General features: G+C 46.7%; 1 protein-coding gene across 1 annotated transcript in view; it reads left to right on the plus strand.

Moving 5' to 3' along the window:
- Positions 1-24159, plus strand: part of SIK2 (salt inducible kinase 2) — a 100912-nt gene that overhangs the window by 51703 nt on the left and 25050 nt on the right. The window contains exons 4-7 of the mRNA XM_015415585.1: positions 84-245; positions 14469-14593; positions 18725-18848; positions 23375-23595. Coding sequence (XP_015271071.1) covers positions 84-245; positions 14469-14593; positions 18725-18848; positions 23375-23595 — 632 coding nt within the window. The remainder of the gene's footprint in view (positions 1-83; positions 246-14468; positions 14594-18724; positions 18849-23374; positions 23596-24159) is intronic.

Here is a 24159-nt window from a genome sequence, read left to right on the forward strand (position 1 = left end):
AGCTGCTTTGCGTCTGTCTGGTCAGTGGGCTGCAGAGGCTTTCTCTGAGACTGATCCTTTGGAACCTGTGTTTGTTTCCACAGATTACCTTGCGAACCATGGGCGGCTGAGCGAGTCTGAGGCAAGGCGCAAATTCTGGCAAATCCTCTCCGCCGTCGAGTACTGTCACAGCCGGAAGATTGTGCACCGTGACCTCAAAGCTGAAAACCTCCTGCTTGATAACAACATGAATATCAAAATAGCAGGTAGCTATATCTCCCCCCCCCCCCCCCCCTTTTTAATGCCTGTGGTATAAATCCTTCTCTCTTCCAAATGACCTTTGTTAATATCCTGTGGCAACCCAAGGGAAGTGGAAAGGCAGCAAGGCTTGTCTGCCTGCTCCCTTTGCATTGTGGGTGATGTAGGATGTTGGCACTAAAGTTGTGCTAAAAATAGCCCTGCTTGTGCTCTTTTTGCTCTTTGGGGAAATGACAGTAATTTGTAGAGTTTCTTATTAGTTTTTTTTTTTTGTAGTGTCATGACAACTCACTAGCACTGCCAGATGCACAGGTTACAATCAAATTAATCAAATAACTCTTCAGTACAAGAAAAAGCTCAAAATGGAAAGTTTCTGGGTTATTTTAGCATGCTTGATTTAATTTTGATTACAAATTTAAACTCAGCAGATGTTCCTTGCAATAGGATAATTTCCTCTTGCCTCCATGCAATGCTAAGGCTCCTTGGATTGCCAGACCAGAATTTCAACAACAAAGGACACTCTCGAGCAGAATACTTTTGCACTTCTATAGTGCTGTGGAATTCTTGGAATAAAAGATGTCTGACAACTTTTCCAGATGGTGTTTAGTTCCAAGGCAGAGGGGAAGAATGATTTGTTTGAGACTGCTTGGCATTACTTACGTAGATAGAGCAGATACGGCAGAAAAAGCAGCTGCACTGAGAAGAAAGTGTGAAGTAAAGTGAACTTTTTAGAATTAAATTCTGTGAAATTTATTCGCTTTGCAAGATGCGCCATGCTGGCATCTAGCGCTAATTCCTGCAGATGGAAGAGCAGGATCACTCTGATCCGTACACTTAACTTCTTCTGCATTCAGTGGTAAAGGTAAAGGTCTCCCTTGCTCGAAAGCCAGGCGAATCCAACTTTAGGGGGCAGTGCTCATCTCTGTTTCCAAGCCAAAAGCCAACGCTGTCCGAAGACTTCTCCGTGGTCACGTGGCCGGCATGACTAGATGCTGAGGCGCACGGAACGCTGTTACCTTCCCACCAAAGTGGTACCTATATATCTACTTGCACTTTCTTGCCTGTGGGTTATTTTATAATAGCATGTTTGATTGGCTTATGCTGATTTCCCCCTTTCCCATTACGAGTGGAAATTTACTTAGTAAAGCAGAAGTTAGGAAAAGGAGAAGTGTTAAGTTCCTTTTGTGTGGTTGGTATCTATCTCGTTTGCTCTGCTGGGAAAAGTTAGGATAGGTCCAGATCTCCTTTTGAGAACTTTTTGTGGCTGTAAAGAAAAAAAAACTGAAAAATTACAGAAGAAAAAAATGTGTATAATTTCTGTGTATTGAGCAACACTGTGTATTTGGCACATGGCAGTGTTGGTGGCATGCACTCCACTCTGGAAAAATCTGCAGCAGTATTAGTTTATTATTCACTTGGGGACCCTCCCTGCAGCATTGTCTCTAAGGCAGAGGTGTCGAACTCATTTGTCATGAGGGCCGGATCTGACATAAATGAGACCTTGTTGGGCCAGGCCATCTGTGTCATAAAATGTAATGTCAGATAGCGGAGATATAAACTTTATAAAGGACACAAATACAAAGGGTTTTTTTTAACTTAAAATAAAGACATGCTTAAAACACTAGCTCTGTAAGCTGCAAACCTCCTTTTGATTTATTGACATTCACCCCAGAAATCTCATGCTCAGAGTTCTGAGTCTAGGACCCAAGTTAAAACATGAAATGGCTGAGTGATTGAGAGAGTCTGACGAAGCAAGCGATGATGCAGCAGCAGCAGCAGCAGCAGAACTAGAAGCAGGAGATGGCCAGTTCCACTGCGGGCCTGATGGAAGCCCTCTGGGGGCCTGATCTGGCCCCTGGGCCACATGTTTGACACCCCTGCTCTAAGGCATATCAGAGTACCTTGAGAATTAAGTTAGTGTAATTTCCCTGGCAGTTCTCAAGACATCTTCATGCATCCAGTGACGGTGTTTCTGCTCAGTTCTTCCTCCATCCAGTGTGGATGTATTTATGAAGCTTTGTTGGTCTGTATATCCTCCAAGATGGCTTCACCACTGAAAAGATCAACACAGGATCATATAATTAGGACAGTGGTATCCTAAAGGCCTCCTAGCTTGTTCTGAGGTTGTATTGGATTTCCTATGGTGGTTAGCCAGATGTTTCCGGGAAGCCCATAAGAAAGGCATGAGTACAGTAGTCCTCTGCAGTTTTTGACTCAGGAACTGGTATTTAAACTGTTTTTTTTAGCATGGAGATTCCATTTTAAGCCGTCACAGTTGTGACTGGGGCCAGGGCTTTCACATGGTGCAGCTATGCTTCAGGGGTTTTCTTCCCTTTAAGGTTCATCTGTCATCTTTTCGGTGTGTAGAGGCACCAGGTGAAACCACATTGTTTCGTGCCGCTTTTGTTTTGAGTTTGTGCATTCTTACTGCTGCTGAATTTTAAGCGACTTGCACCATTCACTGTGGTTTCTCTCCAGATCGTACAAATCTTTTGCCTTTTATGTTCTCAAAGATTTATCCTTGATTTGTAAGGTCGCTATTTTAGTAGCTGATATTTTTTATTTTCAATAGTAGTGTTATATTACTTTTAATGCATTTTGGGGGTTGTCTTTTTAAACATTTATTGGAAGCCACGGCAAGTGTCAGAAAAAGCGGGATTTAAATGTTCGGAATAAATATAACGCACCGTGCTGAGGAGTATTTTGACATTCTCCCCTTGCTTCCCTGGACCTTCTGGTTGGAGGTTTGCAAGTTTGGCAAAATACTCCTGAGCTCTTGGCAGGGCAATCAGGGTGGCAAATATTTGTGTACCCCTTAAAGCTGGACTCTGCTTCTCGGGTGTAAATCCTCCTTCTGGTTGGTGGAGCCCCAGGAAGAAAGGGTCTGGCTGGGGTTTTTTGTCAGACTCCCGGCTACTTTGAGAGAACGCCTCCCTGTTGAGAACACGCTCACGCGCCTTCTGGTTAGAGTTTGCAGATTTTTGAGGGTCTCGTGAAGGTCCCTGTTAATAATTCACTCTTCAGTGTGCTGCCTAAGTGGCTTGTGCTCCGGTGAGGAAGGAAAGATGACTTGCAGCACCTTTGAGCCTAAGTAGATGCTCTTGTCCATTTGCAGCCCATTCCTGCAGACACCTTGTTCCCTTTAGCGCCTCTTTAAATGCCAGGAGTGTTAACCCTGGCAGAGCAGCTTGAAGATCAACTGGAGGTCTCCGTGTTCTGGTTACAGTTAGGTCATGCAAAGGAAAGCAAGAGACCACTATTTTGAAAGGAAGGGCTGGCAGCCTTTTCCGCCGGTGGACAGTGTAACATGCATTGACGTCAAGACTGGGTGATCAGTGATCAGTATTCAGTTCCTGGAGTGGGTCAGGTTTGCGTCTGTCACACCTGTACCTTTCCTTTTATCTGTAAACTTGCCATTCTGCTCACGTTACCAAACAACAGCAGATCCCCAAAGCTTCCCTCCGAAGCCAAGTAACTTGACTTTTGCGAGCAAGTGAATGTACTCTGTTAAAACGATTCCCCTTTTAAACACATTTGCGCTTTTCCACGAAAGGCTTTTTCAGAGGCGAGAACTTGAGACTCCCTGGTTTTAAATAGCAGGGCGCATTTCGAAGGCAGATGGGTGCCGCTTCTGCGTCTCTTGCAAGTGAAACTTTGCTCAGTTTTCTTTCATGGATAACGTAGAAGATTGAGAAATCAAAAAGCACTGGGGGAGAGGATGGCTTTCGTTATGAACGTGAAAGATAAGGTCCAAGAACCAACACATACATAGCCAGCTGCAAAAGAGAGAGTGGCTGTATTTCTGGTATGCCCATACAGGCATACCGTAGCTGAGTTTACATTCATGCTAGTTAAACTTCGGGAAGGGACACACTTTCTTATTAGTGATGTGTTCTCAGCTTTTAAATTCTGGCTGCACCTCCTCTATAGAAGTGAGCCTAATAGTCTCATCGCTTATATGCTATATGAATCTCACCTATCAGACTGGTTGACACATGTTGAAGGGAAAATTATACTGATGGGGCTCAGCATGGATGAATTGATCCTTCTTTCGGAGAAGTATGCTCTTGGCATGATTAAACAGAGATTGATTGACATAGAAGTGCAAGAACTTAGAAGCCTTGATACTGGGCATTGCTCTCCCATTCATTGGGGGATTTCTCTTAACGGTCCGCTTCCAGAGTATTTTTCCTATCTGATTGATCCCTGTTTTAGAAGGGTATTCACGCTGGCCCATTTTAACGTGCTCCCCTCAGCTGTGTTATATGGGAGATTTTAAAAAATACCATTCCTGGATAGGTTTTGTCCCTGTGGGCTAAAGGAGATTGAAGGAATGGACCGTGTACTTTTGTCTTGTGGACTTTACCAGGATTTACATGCTTATCACCTCGTCCCTAGACTGCGATCCCTGGAGGGCAAATCTGAGGAAAGTAAGATAATGAACCTCCTAGCCTCAAACAGGGCCGATACCATCGAAGCGTTGGCAAACTTCCTTTACAGAACGTATAGGAGGAGAAGTTCTTTTTCGGCAGAAGGGGTGGCGAATTAACTGTTTTGCTTGTTTGCCATTTTCGTACCGAAGGCTGTTGTTATGCCAATAAAGGTTTGCTGTGTTGTGTTGAGTGATGTGTTGGATCCCTGGAGCAAGAGACAGATCAGTCTCGATTGTAGAAACATGGGAGGCAGGGCCTCCGTAAGGCCGTGCAGGAATGGAGTTCTAGACGTACAACTCTGTCTGGCAGGAGACGCTCTCAGAGTCATTGGTGGCAGTTGGCACTTACCCCGTTTGTTACCAGCATCCTTTGGGAGTGAGGGGAAGGGGCGCATCACCAGTTGGAAACTTATGGCCGTGGCAGGGTTTTCCCGACCTCCCAGGGGCCAACCAGAAAGTCCCGAGAAGAGCTTGCGAGTTTGTTCCTTCGCAGTCACCATCAGCCTATTCGGATCCAGGGCTGATCAACCTCAAACTGCATCTGTCGCCCCTCAGCTTCATTGAATGCCCTTGAGTCCTAGTATTTTGGGAGAAAAAGATCTCTCTGTCCACTCTCTCTACCCTTTGCATCATTTTTTAAAAACCTCTATCACTTCCCCCTCCCTTAGTTGTCTCTTTTCTAAATGAAGACGTCTTAGACTCTTCAACCTTTCCTCATAGGAAAGGCGCTCCAACCCCTTAATCATCTTGGTTGCTCTCTTCTGTACTTTCCCCCCCAACTCTGCAGTGTCCTTTTTGGAGATGCAGTGACCAGAACTGCACACAGTATTCCAAATGTGGTCATGCCAGACACCTATACAGAGGCACTGTAATAATACTGGCTATTTTATTTGTAATCTCTTTCCTGATGATCCCCAGCACAGAGTTGGCCTTTTTCACTGCCGGGTTGACACTTCCATTGAGTGTATCCACTGTGACCCCAAGGTCTCTTTCCCTCTCAGTCTCTGCAAGTTCAGACCGCATTAGCATGCACTTGAAGCTTGGATATATTTTTTTTGTTCCCATGTGCAGCGTCTTACACTTACCTACACTGAACATTGTTTGCCAGATTGTTGCCTACTCACCCAGTTTGTGGGAATCCTCTTGGAGCTTTTCACAGCCTTGATTTTCACTGTCCTGAATAACGTTGTGCCATCTACAGACTTGGCCACTACGCTGCTTCCTTCCAGTAAATTAAATAGCGCTGGCCTCAGTACCAGTTCTTGCGAGACCCCACTGCTTACTTCCTTTGCAAGAATCGTTTCGCCTTTCCTGTAAGGAGCAGAGGAGGAGGCCCTCCTGGGGGAAGCTTCACACAGAGCTGTCTTGCACGGGGCCCGCTAAAGTCCATTCTTAGTTGCCCCAGGCGAGCGGCTGTTTGCAAGACACACAAAGTAGAATCATAGAGTTGGAAGGGACCTCCAGGATCTTCTAGTCCAACCCCCTGCACCGTGCAGGAAATTCACAAATACTTTCCCCACCACCACCCCTGGTGACTCCTGTTCCATGCCCAGAAGATGACAAAAAACCCTCCAGGATCCCTGGCCAAACCGGCCTGGAGAAAAATTGCTTCCTGACCTCAAAGTGGCACTCAGCGTTTCCCTGGGCCTGTAAGAAAGGGCCACAAGAACTGAGCACTGATGTAACCCTTCCTGCCCCTCCCTCTCATGATCTGCCCAAGTTCACAGAATCAGCATTGCTGTCAGGTGGCCATCTAGTCTCTGCTTAAAAACCTCCAAAGAAGGAGAGCCCACCGCCTCCCGGGGAAGCTCTAACTGTCAGGAAGTTCTTTCTAATGTTAGGTGAAAACTCCACTGATTTAATTTCAACCTGCTGGTTCTGGTCCGACCTTCTGGGGCAACAGAAAACAACTCCACACCATCCCCTCAATGACAGCCCTTCAAGTCCTTAAAGATGGTTATCATATCACCTCTCAGTCGTCCCCTCTCTAGGCTAAACATACCCAGCTCCTTCAACCTTTCCTCATGCGACTCTGTATTTTCAATGAATAACATCCTAACATTGAATAACATCCCGACGTTTCTCACACGGCATTAAAGTGAAGCTAAAAGAAAACAGTGAGCAAGCAGAGTGGTATGGCTGTGTACCACTCTGCTGTTGACCGCTGTTAATGTCTAGTTTGTAGAAGGAAAACCAGCTTGACACAGAGACATCGCAATAATACCTTTTTAAAAAAGAGAGCTGTTGGCTTAGTCCAGGACTTTTCAACTTGTGTTACTTTAGTGCAGGTTAAGTGGGGTTCACATGTAAGTCCTGCTGAAAGAAATGTTGAAAGAACGGACACACCCTGGTACAACTGGTAAGTATCCAAAGCCGGATGGGTGTGGGTGGGGAGAGACCATCTCCAAACCAAGACTTAGAGTGTTCACTAATCTGCAAGTAAGGACAGTTCCATTGTTCCAACCTATGCTGTTTTCTCATGTATTTAACTTGCATACTTGTGAGGGCAGGGCTTAGAGCACTTAAAACAACCCCATACTGCATTTGTGGTCCACTTCTAATTTATTTTGGAATAGAATCGGCTTTCTCCTTCTCCATTCGTGCACCTGTTAGCAGCAATGCTGAAGAGGGAGCTTTAGCAAGTGCAGCTTACTGTGGGAGGGTGAGAGAAGCAACCCCGGTCAAAATGCCCTTCTCTGCTGAGCCAGTTTGGTGTAGTGGTTAAGTGCATGCACGGACTGTAATCTGGGAGAACCAGGTTTGATTCCCCACTTCTCCACTTGCAGCTGCTGGATGACCTTGGGCAAGCCATAGTTCTGTCAGGGCTGTCCTTGAAAGGGCAGTTCTTGAAAGAGCTCTCTCAGCCCCACCTACCTCACAGGGTGTCTGTTGTGGGAAGGGGAAGTAGTTTCTAAGCCGCTCTGAGACTCCAAATGAAGGGCGGGGTATAAATCCAATCTCTTCTTCTAAATCACCATGGAACTGAGTACTGGCAGTCCCTTGCTAGCTTGCATGACTCTTCTCTGTGCTTAAACTTACAGCCCCCAGCTCTTGCATTGCCCTGTAACAGGAGAGAGATCACCCCAATAGGTCCAAGATGAAGAGAAAACCTTTCTGAGTTCTCCTCCTGAAAGAGAGGCAAGCTCTTGAAGTAGGAACTGTTTGCCAGAATTTCTTTCCTCCCTCAAGCTGAAGGGGAGTGGGGGGGGGGGGGGAGATAGAGTTCAGTTGCTAATACATTAGTGTAAAAGAATCACACGTTCAGGGATGTTGATGCTTGGAAAGTTCTTTTGTTGGAATTTGACACGCAGCATTGCCTAACAGGCGTTCCCTGACTGTGCAAGCTTCTGTAATTTTACCTTCGCAAAAGTGTGCAGGATCTGATTGGGAAATTTCCCAAGGATGACACTTTTCAAAGGCTCATTAATTCACGCTGGATGGTTGTTGCCTGTCCGAAAGTTGGGGGATGTAAATACATTGAAATCTCAGCTGGTATGGCAGATTTTGAGGCAATTGTAGGGAGAAAGGTTGATACCTGCACCGAAGTCAAGGTAGAGGGAAATTGCTTTGCCTCTTCCAAGCATTGCTCAACTTATATAGCATGCCGAAAAGCTGTCTAGAGATCCACAATAAAAGTCTGTCTGTGAGTAACAAAAACATGGCTTAATGCTGCAATTCCTGTATTGGGAGGGGATCTAAGCCAAATGAAGTGAGATGTGAGCAGAAGTCATGTGTTGAGGTAAAATGAGAACACTGATTCTTCTCCTTTGAAGTACTATCACTTCAAGATTAGAAGAGGCTTCCAAGTAAACCGACCCATATGTGCCATTAAGAAGACCAATTGCTCGGGTCCACCAGGAGGTCACACTCTGCAGACCAAAATCCTTCCCTTTTCTGCTGAATCCAACCCCAGCATCTTTAGATCAACAGATCGTTTAATGTAACCTTCTTCCACTTGTCACTTCATACCATACTTTTGCAATTAATTCTGTGGCCTTTCTTCCACCTTTGAAATCTTTACTTAAAACCATCTTGTGTAATGCAGCCAGTTATGTGCATGAACTCTACTAAAACTTTGCCTGATTGACCTTAAAGTGTTACCATATAGTTTATAACAGCCCTGGAAACAAGTAACTGATATACTGAACAGGTTGTCAGAAATGGTTGCTTGTGAAAGCCGTATATCCTTTCCTGAACTGAACGTGGTAAAATCAAATAGACTGTGTTTTGGACAGAGTGGTTGTCTGAAAAATATTACCTGTCAGAGTATGCTACCTTGAACCACTGTCATCTTTTTTGCCTGGGATAATACTGAACTGATTGCCATAAATCCCCGTCTTCAGGGTACACTTCCCTTGTGGTCTGTATATATGATGGGGTGCACAGCAATACCCATCTCAGGTAATAATAGGGGCACCCTGCTAGGGAGCACATTGTGATCTCTATTGAATTTTGCTCTGAATATTTTCATGCTGGAGCTTAAAGAGACTCCCCCCCCCCCCCAGTAGCTTTGAAGAATGAAGTATGATTTAGAGCAGGGTTTCCCAAACTTTTCAGCCTGCGAGCACATTTGGAATTGTGACACGGCATGGTGGGTGCAGCAACTAAATGGCCGCCACAGGAAGTGGAGCCAGCCGTAAAATGATTGCCACAGCTTAACTTCAGGAATACGGTGCAGATCCTTGTGTTGTTGTGATAGCTTTTGCCAAAGCAACACTGAAAATGCACAGCCATTTAGAAGCCTTGCTGGGCAGAAGCCCTACCTGGCCCCACCCACTTCCTAAAAACACTTGATGTGTGCCAGGAAAGCTGTTGGCCAGCACCATGGTGCCCACGGGCACCACATTGAGGACTCCTGTTTTAGTGGGTGCTCCAAAAGCTATTTTGAGCTGCTGCTGTTGTTGTTCCGTCACACAGTTGAGTCCGACTTCGTGACCCCATGGACCACATCATGCCAGATCCTCCTGTCTTCCGTTATCCTCCGGAGTTTGCATAATTTCATGTTCATTGCCTAGATAACACTGTCTAAACCATCTCATCCTTTGCCGTCCCCGTCTTTTGACCTTCAATCTTTCCCAGCATCAGGGTCTTCTCCAGTGAGTGCTCCCTTCTCATTTGGTGGCCAAAGTATTTGAGCTTCAGTTTCATTATCTGGCCTTCCAGGGAACAGTCAGGGTTGATTTCTTTTAGGATTGACTGATTTGATCTTCTTGCAGTCCAAGGGACTCTCAAGAGTCTTCTCCAGCACCATAGTTCAAAAGAATCTATTCTTCGGCGCTCGGCCTTCTTATTGTCCAACTCTCGCAGCCATACATTACTACTGGGAATACCATCGATTAGCTTGTAGGATCTTGAGCATGACCTTGCTAGCGTGTGAAATGACTGCAATTGTGCGATAGTTTGAACATTCCTTGGCTTTGCCCTTCTTTGGGATTGGAATGTAAACTGACCTGTTCCACTCCTGTGGCCACTGCTGCGTTTTCCAAATTTGCTGGCATATTGAGTGCAGCACTTTAAGAGCATCATCTTTTAAGACTTTGAATAGCTCAGCTGGGATACCATCACCTCCATTAGCTTTGTTGTTAGTAATGCTTTCTAAGGCCCATTTGACTTCAGTATATCTGGCTCGAGGTCAGTGATCATACTGTTGTGGTTGTCAAGGAAGGACATTGAGGTCCTTCTTGTATAGTTCTTCTGTGTATTCTTGCTATCTCTTCCTAATCTCTTCTGCTTCTGTTAGGTCCCTATCGTTTTTGTCCTTTATCATGGCCAGCTTTGCACGGAACGTTTCCTTGATTTCTCCAATTTTCTTGAAGAGATCTCTAGTCCTTCCCATTCTATTGTTTTCCTCTATTACTTTGCATTGTTCATTCAGGAAAGCCTCCTTATCTCCCTGGGACATTCTGGCATTGCTGGTGGGAATGCCCCTGTATCCAAAAATTCTGGGATGACATAGTAACGGCTGTCAGACAGATAACTGGTCTGGCGATACCTTTTAGTCCTGAATTAATATTACTTGAAGTGTGGCCAGAGTCTCTTCCCCAAAACAAATGAAAGAAACAATCTCTTTATTATTGGCTGCAGCTAGAATTACCGTAGCCGCTAGATGGAAATCAGTCTCAGGCCCGTCATTAGACCTGTGGTATGATAAGCTTTGGATGCAATTTATTATGGGGAAAATAGCGGATGGCATAGCTAATCACACTAACGAGGATTATCAAACACCATTTGTATGTAAGTGGTTTTCAGTAATTCAGTTTCTCTCAGAAAAGGAAGTGGTTCCCTCCTTTGCTAATGATAAATACTGGCTTTGTTTCTGAATATAGAATTGTTTAAAGTAACATCCAGGCTAAAACTCCTAACCTGTCAATGAACTGAAGTTAGCAGCAAGATAGATGTTATGTTAATGAGCATAATGATACCTCCTTAAGTATTTAGAAAATGTTAACAAATAATTGTTGTTATTCTTTTTGCTCTTTGCATCATATTGTTGTTATATTCTTGTATTGTTACATGTTGAAAACCTTGAATAAACCTTTGTTGATCAAAAAAGGAAAGCCCCCTTATCTCTCCTTGCTGTTCTCTGGAAATCTGCTTTCAGTTGGGTAAATCTTTTCTTTTCACCTTTGCCTTTTGCTTTCCTTCTTCTCTCTGCTATTTGTAAAGTCTCATCAGACAGCCACTTTGCTTTCTTGAATTTCTTTTTCTTTGGGATGGTGCTGATTGCTGCCTCCTGTACAATGTCACGAACCTCCATCCATAGTTCTTCAGGCACTCTGTCTATCAAATCTAATCCCTTAAACCTATTCTTCACTTCTACTGTATATTCATAAGGGATGTGATCTAGGTCAAACCTTAGTGGCCTAGTGATTTTCTCAACTTTTTCCAGTTTAAGTCTGAATTTTGCAATGAGTAGCTCATGATCTGAGCCACAGTCAGCTCCAGGTCTTGTTTTTACTCACTGTATAGAGCTTCTCCATCTTTGACTGCAAATGATATAATCAATCTGATTTCAGTGTTGCCCATCTGGTGATGTCCATGTGTAGAGTCGCCTCTTAGGTTGTTGGAAGAGGGTGTTTGTTATGACCAGCGTGTTCTCTTGACAAAACTCTGTTAGACTTTGCCCAGCTTCATTTTGTTCTCCAAGGCCAAACTTGTATGTTATTCCAGTTACCTTTTGACTTCCTAATTTAGTATTACAAGCCCCTGTGATGATAAGTACATCTTTTTGGTGTTAGTTCTAGGAGGTGTTGTAGGTCTTCCTAGTACCAGTCCACTTCATCCTCTTCTGCATCAGTGGTTGGGGCATAGACTTGGATTACTGTGATGTTGAATGGTTTACCTTGGATTTTGAGCTGTACTTATTTAAATTTCAGGTCTCTACAGAGGTATTTGGACCTCTGAATAAAAAAAGGGAAGGCAGAGCTGCAGGTTATGAACCAGGAACCAACTTCAGATTTCTTTCTTGTTGCATAAGGTCATGTGAGGTGAACTTGGAGTCCCTTCTGCAATGTAGTGCAGCTTGCCACCACTGGGGCAAAGTGAGGCCTCCGTGTGATGCCTGTCCAGTGTCTTCTAATTGCTGTGTTTATCAGTTCTGCTATCTGCTGATCAGTGCCACATGGCACTCACATGCTCCTGAACTGTTCGGACAGGAGATACAGCTAAGCCGACGCTGCTGTTTCCACATATCTCGGAGACTGAGTTTCATAAGGTTCCTCAAACCACGCAAAGGATTTGACTTGTTAATGGGATGTATTGTTCCCTGTAAAAGCACGGCTGGAAACCAGTGTTGTGTAGAAGCACAGTCAGGGCAGTTACTTACAAAGGCCATTGACAGCGGAGCACCATGCTATGCTAATAGGACACATGAATGAGACTGTGGCATAGAGGTCTCCTTTTACCAGGGTTGTGCAAAAGATGTATGTTAGACTTTTGACAGCTGCATTTGACAGACTGAAGTGCCAGGCAAACTGGAAGCATGCATTTATGTGTCTCCCGAAGGTTTTAAAAGCAAGAATATGGAAATGGTTCAAATCAGTGCCCTGGCGTTCCTTTGTTTCAGCCCTCTCGCTAGCTGTGGAGGTGACATTAAGGTAGAAAAGAGCACTAACGGGCTTTTGTTTTCTCTCCATTGTGCCCTCTTCACCAAGCTACTTAATTGCTCACCTCCTTTTTGCTTTTGAGCTGTGAGTTATGGCCTTTGAGCTCTGCTTTCTGTGTAGGAGACATTTTAGCAGCTGTAAGGTGCTCTAAAGGTCAGGGGGGCTTCCTGAAAGTGGATCCGCAGAAACGGCTAGCTAGGGTTGGAGGCTGAGAACTGATCAGAGTTGTGCGTACGATTGAAGCTCCCTGATTGAGAATGGGTGGAATCCATGCAGAGCAGATGGTACTAAGCGAAGTACCCTGCGAAATGTGCTCAGAAGGCTGCAGAACAACAAACCAGATTACAGCTGTTCAGAATCCCCCAAAGTCTGGACTGAAGCAATATTTCAAATACCAAGGTGCCACCAAAGCCACATCTGAATTTTCCAGGGCTTCTCATAGGATCAAAACAAGCGCCCATTGATTGTAGCCGTGTGGATGGAATGTTAATGGCCTTGTTTGTAAGACACGTTGGGTGGGTGGGTGGAATGGAAAATTCAGGGTGTCCACAGCACATCTGCATGGTTATCCAGTTGGACTCAGGACTAGCAGCTGCACAGAGGCAGCCTTCAGGCACAGAGTGGAGACCTGGGAGCTACAACAGCAACTAAACAGTAACTGAGGGGTGACATGATCGAGGTTTATAAATAGAGCAGGTGGAGAAAGAAGTACTTTTCTCCCTTTCTCACAATACAAGAGCTCGTGGGCACTCAATGAAATTGCTGAGCGGTCAGGTTAGAACGGATAAAAGGAAGTCCTTCTTCACCCAAAGAGTGATTAATACGTGGAATTCACGGCCACAGGAGGTGGCGGCGGCTACAAGCATGGAAGGCTTCAAGAGGGAATTGGATAAACATACAGCGCAGAAGCCCCTCAGTGGCTATTAGCCACAAGGTATAGATTGGAACTCTCAGTCTGGGGCAAGTGATGCTCTGTATTCTTGATGCTTGGGGGTGGGCAACAGTGGGAGGTCTTCTGGTGTCCTGGCCCCACTGCTGGACCTCCTGATGGCACCTGGTATTTCTGGCCACTGTGTGACACAGAGTATTGGACTAGATGGGGCATTGGCCTGATCCAACACTGGCTTCTCTTATGTTCTTAACCCAGCCATTGTTCCCCTTACTGCTGAAGGCATGAGTGGTAGTGGCGGAAAGTACTGTTAAGTCTCAGCCGACGTATGGCAACCCCGTAGGGTTTTCAAGTCAAGAGACCTTCAGAGGTGGTTTGCTATTGACGCCTCTGCGTAGCAACCCTGGGCTTCCTTGGTGGTCTGCCGTCCAAGTATTAACCAGGGTTGCCCCTGCTTAGCATTCGAGATCTGATGAGATCAGGCTAGCTTGGGCCGTCCAGGTCAGGGCAAAGACATGACTACGCCTTTTAAAATGAGTCTATAGCAGGAGCGAGGAGATGTGATGCGTCTTGCGCATTTAACATTTACAACATTATGTTATGAAGCTTTGCACAACTTTCTCTGAATGATCTGGTGAACATGCTTAAGGATGTTTTGGTCTTAATATGTACGTGTCTGGGCCCACCTTCATTTCATTGCTTACCACAAAAGTGTTGACCAGAAATGAATAATATGAACCTGGATTTCAAAATCTAAGAAAGCTTATCTATGTGTTCCCCCCCCCCCTTTTTTCCCTCTCAACAGATTTTGGGTTTGGAAATTTCTACAAAAGCGGAGAGCCTTTGACAACATGGTGCGGAAGCCCCCCTTATGCTGCCCCCGAGGTCTTTGAAGGTCAACAGTACGAGGGTCCACAGCTGGATATTTGGGTAGCTTGATATTTGTCATGTAAACCATAACCTAGAAACCATTAACCTTTTTTCCTTTTACCAGCATGTAGCCAAAGTTGATCTTGCTTCTTCAGACCCGTCACAGTGCCCAGTAGATATGAGTTGGGGAACTGGAAACATTCCTTTAAAACTGATATCTTTTGTAAGATGGGAAGTAATTTGGCCTATCCGGGGAGCTTGTCCTCTCCCCTGAATTCGTGCCTAGTGTGTGCTCAGCTCTCCACGCTGTGGCTTATTGTATTAATTCTCTCTTCTTTAGCTGTTGTAGATTTTCCGGGCTGTTGTAGATTTTTCCGGTCTTGGCATTGTCGGACCTGACGTTTTGCCAGTAGCTGTAACTGGCATCCTCAGAGGTATAAGACAGAAAAAGAACCTCCTCAGGAAACAATCCATATGCAAAAGAACCTTCTCAGGAAAGCTGAAACATTAGCATGTTTCACAGCCTGAGGAACTCCTACAAGATAATGACTCAGCCCTACCCCACCTTCCTGAGTAGATATAAATTATCCGCCTACCATTTTTCTTCTCACCTTGACACAGAGAGTACTCCACCTTTCTGTGTTATACCTCTGAGGATGCCAGTCACAGCTACTGGCGGAACGTCAGGTCCGACAATGCCAAGACCACAGCCGTACAGGCCGGAAAATCTGCAACAGCGAATGAACTCCGGCCATGAAAGCCTTCGTCAGCATATCCCTCTTCTTTCTCAGGCGTTCAGACCAAAGTTAGGATCCTGAATTCTTCACAAGGCCAGAGGGATTGTCTGAGTCATTAGTACGCGGCTGCTCTCTGCCCTCTTCCCTCTGAGTGGAGGAAACAGGCTGTTTGCCTGGAACCATTCCGCTGCGGGCAAGTTCCATGTGGCTGAACCGGAATGCGTGGTGTGTTTGCTTCATGTTACTCTAATGGGAAGGGACATGCAGGCTGACCAAAAAAAATCTCACATGGTGCATGCAGGAGACGAAATGTGCTGAGCCCGGGTCCTTGAACTCTTCAATGCCCCGTCAGACACAGTGCTTTTCATTCCTTTCTTTAATAATTGGATTTTCGTGTCACCTGGTATTAGCAAAGCATCCTCAGCATGGCTTTTGCAGCCTGCTGTAGGGCTGGGCTTACAGACTTGCCAGGCTGAACATCTCACAGGTGTATCTCTCAGCAGTTTCTGACAGTAGTTTCCAGCCACGGGAGTGCATGCACCAGTAAGGAAACCTCTAATGGTAGAGAAACGTATCCTTTCTGTCTGTTTCCAGGATTTATGGCTGGCTGGGGTTCTTCATATTTCTCGTAGGTGGAATGTAAGCGCCTTCCCATTCTTGGAACTGGCCCTTGCTTACTGTTTTCTTTAGGAACTAGGCAAGGGCGTGGAAGATTGTGGCATATTCTGCTGCTGTGAAGAGACTCACATTTGTTTAACAAAGAAACACTTCTCGCCAACCCCGTTGCACCTGCTGTCCTGTAACTTTAAAATGAACTTGGTAACACGCCCAAGGATTTGCAGCGCTGGATGCTCTTGTGAGGTGGTGCCAGAACATTTGCAGAGCACTGGGAAAACATTTCCTAAAACTACTGACTTGCTGTGTTGCTAACAAAAATATTTTTCAAAACCAGACAAGAAGAGGACTTGCACTTGAAATGTAAAAGTTTTGGGAGTTTATTTGACAACAAAACAGGCCACATTTTTTTTTTTGGGGGGGGTGTTTAACGAAGCTGATCATTCCAGGCATGGGGAAGGGCAAATCTGTATGTTTCTCCCCCTACAGCAATTAATAAGGGCCCATACAACTACATTTATTGCAGTTCCAAGTCTGGGGTTTTTATGGTTCCCATGAGACTTTTTCTTCTGTCCTTGCCAGGTTATATCTCTGCACCAGTGTTCCCTCTAAGCTGAGTTAGTGTGAGCTAGCTCACAGTTTTTTAGCCTCTGGCTCACACATTTTTGTACCAGCTCAGGAAGGACGGCTCCGGAGCAAACTAATTAATGCAGTAGCCAAATCGCTCGCTCACAGCCTGAATGCCAGTAGCTCACAAAGTAGAATTTTTGCTCACAAGACTCCGCAGCTTAGAGGGAACATTGCTCTGCACCATTAAGTTGTTGGGCAGATTTTTTCAAACTTCCCCTTGGCACCACTAGATGAGACACATGGCCTGCTTGTTCAAATGAGAGCTTGACAGTCAGTACACTGGTGAGACTTCCCTCCCGTCATGCCTTACGTAATAACTCTGGCGGGCTTTGCAGCAGACCCGGATCTGAGGCTCTTATCCTGACCTTGAGAGGGATTTCTTCCCTTAAGCTTTTTCAAGTTGGGAGCAAGAGAGCATCACACGTCAGCATTTTGAGCCGTGAGAATTCAAGGAAGCTTTGGGTGGAATTTGGGCTGGGATAAATATTCTGTGCCTCTGTTGAAGGTGGCTTATATTTCATTGAGTGAAACTTGCTCTGGAGGCCGTCTCCCTTATCAATCTTACACAAGGTCCCACAGCACTGCAGAAAAAATGCCTAGGATTTATCAGATTAGATGGAAAATGCCTGTAGCCATAGATAAGATGGTAGGGTTGCTGTAGATTCTTCAGGTTGGGGGGGGGGGTTCCGTTCTGTTAATGGCTCTAAGAGAAGTGCTGAAGTGATGGGAAGAATTACACATACTGAATTATATGGCTTATAAGAGCTCTAGATGAAAGAAGTCTTTCCCCAAAGGCAACGGCAGCCATGCAGTTGAGTACTAGGATTTAGGTGCCACTGCTGACGCTATCTGGGTGATAAATTGGGTTCCAGCAGTGGCCATCAGCACTACAAATATGCACAAGTTCAGTTTTTCCCCCCTGTGTTTTGTAACAAAGCTGGGAGCCCCTCTGCTAGCTTGTAAGTTGCTTACAATCCCAGCAGCAGCAATAGTGAATGACTTTGAATCTGTTCTTGTTTCTCTCGTGGCCTGATCATTGGAAAGCCTCCTGCCTGGTGCCCCATCCATGCCGCTAGCCCAACCCCTGCCCAGTTCCCTTCCGTTCCGCCATGACTGGTGTTGTGATGGGGTCAGATACCAACGGGGAAGGGAGGGAGGGAGCTCCAACTCACCACCCGACTTTCCCAGCCACTCTTGGGCCACCAGAGAGCAGGGGCCGCACGGCTCAAAAGAGCCCGCACGGGCTTCAGGTAGTGTGCCACCAACCTGCCCCCTTGCGGTTAGAGACAGAGCTAGATAGGCAGAAGCTCTGCCCTCCTCTCACATACCACACCTCACACATGTGCACATCCGTCCTTGAGCTGTTGGCTGGGAATTCACCTCAGAGACAGTCAAGGCTGGAAGGAAGACAGGCTTTATTTAAACAAGGGAGAGAGTGTGCAGTTTTGAAAATAACAGAGCCTAATAACAGAGCCTTGGCTTGCATTAATTCAGGTCCTTAAAAAGTCCAGCTGACTGGAGCTACGATCATTCTAGATGGACACTCCCTTCCCACGCTCCATAGGAAAGTGTAACTCCAGTTGGACTCTGGGATGCCGTCTGAAGAAGAAGCCCAGTGTGGGAATTCACACCTCAGCCAAAGGAAGGATGTCAGACTCCATTAGCTGGAGGCACAGGTCTTTAGTAGAAGGAGGAGGCTGGCAAAATGAACGAAGCCGTCTCTGGTGAACTTACTCCCCCCCCCCCAAGGGGAAATCATGTCAGCGAGGGGGAAACTGCAGACAACAAGAAAAGCTACTAGGGATGTGATGGTGATAACGGCAACTTGTAACCCAATTTCTGCAGATACGTTAAGCAAACGGGCACGCGTCCGGTGACGTGCATAAAACTGGCTGCTCACAGGATAAAGGAAGGCAGGGGGAAAGACGTGGGAAGCAAAAATGCACGGGCTCTGATATTTTGTTTAAAATTAGGCTAGAGTGTCCGAGGCTTGTAGATGCTTCCAGTAATACTGCTTTGCAGACCCTGCTGCTCTATATTGCTTGTGCGGAGTAAGCGCCGGGCAGGCATTACTTGGATACTGAAGCACTCTGTGAAATACAGATGCAACGTGTTTTCTTAAAGGCAGTACAGTTGTGTTTGACCAGCAGACTTTGGACCAAGGGGTTTCCCCAGGGGTAAACGCAGAAAATGTTCTTCTGTCTTCCAGAGCATGGGTGTAGTTCTCTACGTCTTAGTCTGTGGAGCACTACCTTTCGATGGCCCTACTCTTCCCATCCTGAGACAACGAGTCCTGGAAGGGAGGTTCCGGATCCCCTATTTCATGTCAGAAGGTAATAACTGCACGCACCATTCTTTGGAGGTCTTTTAACTTTGGCTCCCGTTGTTCGTTATGAAAAGCTGTGGGTGATGGGTGGCCTGTGGGCGGTGGGGACCCCTTCATTCCAAAGGCAGAAACTGAGACGAAAATAGCAAGCTGCCTCTCAGATACAGAGAACAAAAATGCAAAAAATTCCCTTTGCATGCCTGGAAGTTACCTTTGACAGTCTCCTCTGTTAGTGCCCAGCATGCACAACAAAGTTGAGAACGGATCGTTCTGTTGTTCCGTCATGTTAGCATGTGATGTTGTAAGTCTGTTCACATGAAGCTGCCTTATTCTGAATCAGACCACTGGCCCCACTAAGGTCAGTACTGACTACTCAGACTGGCAGCAGCTCTCCAGAGTCTCAGGCAGAGGAGGATCTTCCATATCGCCCTTAAAGTAAAGGCAAAGGTTTCCCTTGCTCGAAAGCCAGTCGAATCTGACTCTAGGGGGCGGTGCTCGTCTCCATTTCCAAGCCGAAGAGCCAGCGCTGTCCGAAGACTTCTCCGTGGTCATGTGGCCAGCATGACTAAACGCCAAGGTGCGTGGAACGCTGTCACCTTCTCACCGAAGCGGTACCTATTTATCTACTTGCAATTTCTTGCTTTCAAGCTGCTAGATTGGCAGGAGCTGGGGCCAGAGACTCTGTCACATGGCACTCAGGTCTCGAACGGCCGAACTGCCAACCTTCCGGTGTCGCAGCTCAACACCTTAACCACTGAGCCACCCTTACCTAGTACTTTAAACTGGAGATGCAGGGGATTGAAGTGGAGGCCTTCTGCATGCCGAGCAGATGCTCTACCACTGAGTCACAGTGTCCCCCTTCCCCACACACCTGCTTTATTCCATGCTGGACATCAGTCTGAGGCAGAGCTTGGGTGATGGCAGTACCTGCTTTAATGTGCGCTGAATGTGGTGTGAAAGCCAGGGACTGTTCTGGCCCGGTAAATCAGCCCCGATCAGAGCAGCATTCTCAGTGCTTCAGAGACTGCTGGGCACTCTAGCCCGGTACCTGTCCATTGGCTGACTTGCCTTAGAAAGGAGCTGGACATCATAAGCAGCAGAGCTAAGCAGAGAAGACCGGATCGATGCTCCCTCTAAGCTGTGGAGCCTTGTGGCCAAGAATCCTACTTTTGAGCTACTGGCATTAAAATTGTGAGCGAGCAATTTGTCTGCTGCATAAATCAGTTTGCTCTGGAGCCCTCGTTCCCGAGCTGGGACAGAAACCCATGAGCCAGAGGCTAAAAAACTGTGAGCCGACTCACACTAATTCAGAACACTGGACCGGGTCTGTCCCACTTACGTTTGTTTATTTCTACTTTTATCCTGCCCTCCCCTCAAGCAGGCCGTCTGGGTGGCTCACAAATCACTAATGATATATAATCAAATAGTTAAAACCATAATTCTCATAAAACCCAATCTGACACAAAACAGGGTGGATTCACCTCGACAGCGATGCTCAGTTTGAGCTGGATCCATGTGGCCAGCAGGGGAGGCCGAGATCGAATTTGGATGTCCGCCACCTCATCCGAAGGCCCAGCGGAACAGCTCCGCCTTGCAGGCTCTGTGGAATTGTAACAAATCCCGCAGGGCCCTGATATCAAGAGGGAGCTTGTTCCACCAGGCTGGGGCCAGGGCAGAGAAAGCCCTGGCCCTAGTCGAGGTGAGCCGGACATCCTAGGGGTCGGGGACAACCAGGAGATGTTGGTCACTTGAGTGCAATGCTCTGCGAGGGACGTATGGGGAGAGGTGGTCCCAAAGATATGCAGGTCCCTGGCCTCATAGGGCTTTGAAGGTTAACACCAAAACCTTGAACAGGATCCGGTACTCTGTTGGCAGCCAGTGCAGTTGGTGCAGCACTGGCTGAACATGAGCCCGCACAGGCGTCGCCGTCGGCATACGTGCCACCGCATTCTGCACTAGTTGCAGATTCCCGGTCAAGGGCAGCCCCACACAGAGTGAGTTACAGTGATCCAGTCTGGAAGTGACCATTGCATGGGTCACTATAGCTAAGTCCCGGGGAGTGAGATTCGGGACCAGCTGCCTGACCAGCCACAGACGGTAAAAGGCCGATCGAACAACGGTGGCGACCTGGGCCTCCCTTGAAGGGGAGGCATCTAGGAGCCCACCCCCAAGCTCTTCGCCCTCGGCGTCAGCTTCAGCAGCATTCCTCCGAGGTTTGGGAGCTGGATTCCCGATCCCAGATCTCCACGACTCAGGTACAGGACCTCCCTCTTTGGCAGATTTAATTTGGTGCCACACTGATAACACTGTCTAGAGATTCAGTTCCTTGTGATTAGGCAGGCCCTCTAATTGGATAAATGCAGCCTGTGTAATTTTAGTTGGTTTTTAAAAGCTTTTTGTATAGACCCCAAAACATAGTATCTGTTGACTTTTTGAAAAGGAAGTGTTTTTGTGCCTGTGTGTGTGTGTTGACCACGTGTATTCCCCACACACAAGGCATGCTTGTGACCTCAGCCTTGGTCTGTTCCTCATTCTCCGTTTCTATTTTGGGCGTTTGCCAGCCTCCTCTGTCTGCGTAGCGGCATTTCTGCTCAGCGTTCAGTGAAACCCAGAGGCTGTTTCATGTTGAACGTTTGTTCCTGCCTATGGTCCGAAGCTGTTTGTCTCCTCGAATGTAAATGGTGACCCTGAGCAAATCAAATGCAAAATTCTGGGCCCTGAGCCACCCTTTACATGTAGCGTTGCCTCTCCCGGGAGTTAAAAGGACTGACTCCGGGGCCGACACCCGGGAGAACTGCAGTGCCATCCGAAGCAGCCTTACCCCCTTTCTACATTCCACTGAAGCCAATGGGCTTAGAAGGCTGTAAAGGCACTTAGGACTGCACCATCAGCCCTTTAACTTCCTGGACGAGTTCCCACTCGGCTGCTGCCTTGAATGGCCACTGGCAACCAGGGGCAAGCCAGGCCCCAGCGGTGCTGGCAGCCCAGCCTGAACCCAGCTAGCCGCCGCAACAGGTGTCGGCTTGCTCATCACCTCCTGCCTTGTTTCTGGCTGCAGCAGCTAGGTGGTACAGGAGGAGGTGGCAGGTGAGCAGATATATGCCATGGAGGGCCCACCATGGCACACATCGTGGCTCAGTGGTAGAGCCTCTGCTTTGCATGCAGAAGGTCCCAGGTTCAATCCCTGGCACCTCCAATCAAAAGGAGCAGGCAGTAGGTGATGCGAAAGACCTCAGCCTGGGACCCTGGAGAGGTGCTGCCAGTCTGAGTGGACAATACTGACCTGGACCACGGTGCAAGGTGTACTATCTGAAATAACTAAGGATGTCCTTAGATATTTTTTCTTGCTTCATACGAAAATCCTGTTTAGGGCCAGGAAGTGGCGTTTGTGGGGAAAGGGCAGAATTCTCTGCCACAATATTCCTTTGTAACCATGGTCACATTGCTTTAGTTCTTTGAATACCTTGATCATTTGTGAAAGGTGAATATTTTTTGCCACTATTTAAAGGCTTCATTTGTTGACATGTCTGTGCTTTTTGTGTGCCCATCAGCTGTCCTGAGGGGTGCTAAGAATTACTGTTATTCCTTTTATCATGCCGGCAGTTAGAAATAATTCTGCTGTTCTCCATAATTGCGCACCTGTGGGAGAAATGGATCTTGTTCCTTGTACAAATTGAAGTCCCCAGCCTCGAGATTATTTTTATTTTTAGCAGGAACTTACCTGGTGTCAGAACCAAGCCTTTTCCTAGCGTCGATGGCCTCTTTATCAATCAGTGTTAAACTGAGTAACTGTCAACGGGACAGCCATAAGAACATAAGAGAAGCCAATGTTGGATCAGGCCAGTGGCCCGTCTTGTTCAACACTCTGTGTCACACAGTGGCCAAAAATACCAGGTGCCACCAGGAGGTCCAGCAGTGGGGCCTGGACACTAGAAGCCCTCCCACTGTTGCCCCCCAGGCACCAAGAAGACAGAGCATCCCTTGCCCCAGACTGAGAGTTCCTATCTATACCTTGTGGCTAAGAGCCACTGATGGACTTCTGCTCCATATGTGTATCCAATCCCCTCTTGAAGCTGTTCATGCTTGTAGCCGCCACCACCTCCAGTGGCAGTGAATTCCATGTGTTCATCACTTCTTTGGGTGGAGAAGGACTCCCTTTTATCTGTTCTAACCCGACTGCTCAGCAATTTCGTTGAGTGCCCAGGAGTTCTTGTATTGTAAGAAAGGGAGAAAAGGACTTCTTTCTCTCCCTGCTCTATCCCATGCACGATTTTATAAACCTCGATCATGTCACCCCTCAGCCGCCGTTTCTCCAAGCTAAAGAGCCCCAAGCGTTTTAACCTTTTTTCATAGGGAAAGTGTTCCAACCCTTTGATCATTCTAGTTGCCCTTTTCTGCACTTTTTCCGATGCTATAATATCCTTTTTGAGGTGTGGTGACCAGAACTGTACACAGTACTCCAAATGAGTACTGTGTAGCCATTTATCCCGGTTCCAGATTAGCTCCATCTCTCCCCCTTTCCTGTCCCTGCAGAGTGTGAGCACCTTATCCGGAGGATGCTGGTCCTGGATCCATCGAAAAGGCTGACGATTACTCAGATCAAAGAGCACAAGTGGATGCTGGTAGAGGTCCCCGTGCAGAGGCCTGTGCTCTATCCCCCAGGGCAGGAGAATGAGCCTTCGATTGGAGAATATAACGAGCAGGTTTTGCGACTGATGCATAGCCTGGGAATAGACCAACAGAAAACCATTGAGGTAAAGCCCCCTTAGATGTGGAAGGAGCTCTTCTTCTTTTTTGGCCTCCCCCCTCCCCCAATGGTTCGGGATTGTCGAGCTTCACACAAGTGTCCCAAGAGCTTTAATGAAGCCAGTGCTTCTGAACTACATGGGAGGTTACCGTTTGATTTGATTTGATGGGCCATGCTTTAGCACCGATGCTGCCGGTCCTTAACCAGAGGTGTTCAGCAGAGGGTATACTTTGTGCTTCATCCCACACTGTAGATTTTGTTGCTCATATGCGCAGGGGGGATTTCATTGCAGGTGCAGACAAAGGCACAATCAAAGCCCACGGGATAGTAGGAGTTCAAAAGAGTGCCACATCACCTTTGAGGCTAGAACAGTATTTAGTTTTAAGTGTTAAGATTTTAATCTGTGTTTGAAAGGCTTGAACCCCCAGCCATCAAGAGTCGATATTTTCACTACCTAAATAAATTATAGCCAATGTATTTTGGAACTTCTACCATTTCCTTCCTTCCTTCCTTCCTTCCTTCCTTCCTTCCTTCCTTCCTTCCTTCCTTCCTTCCTTCCTTCCTTCCTTCC

Source organism: Gekko japonicus, unplaced genomic scaffold (genome assembly GCF_001447785.1).
Source record: "Gekko japonicus isolate JY-2015 unplaced genomic scaffold, Gekko_japonicus_V1.1 scaffold2257, whole genome shotgun sequence".
NCBI lineage: Eukaryota > Metazoa > Chordata > Lepidosauria > Squamata > Gekkonidae > Gekko > Gekko japonicus.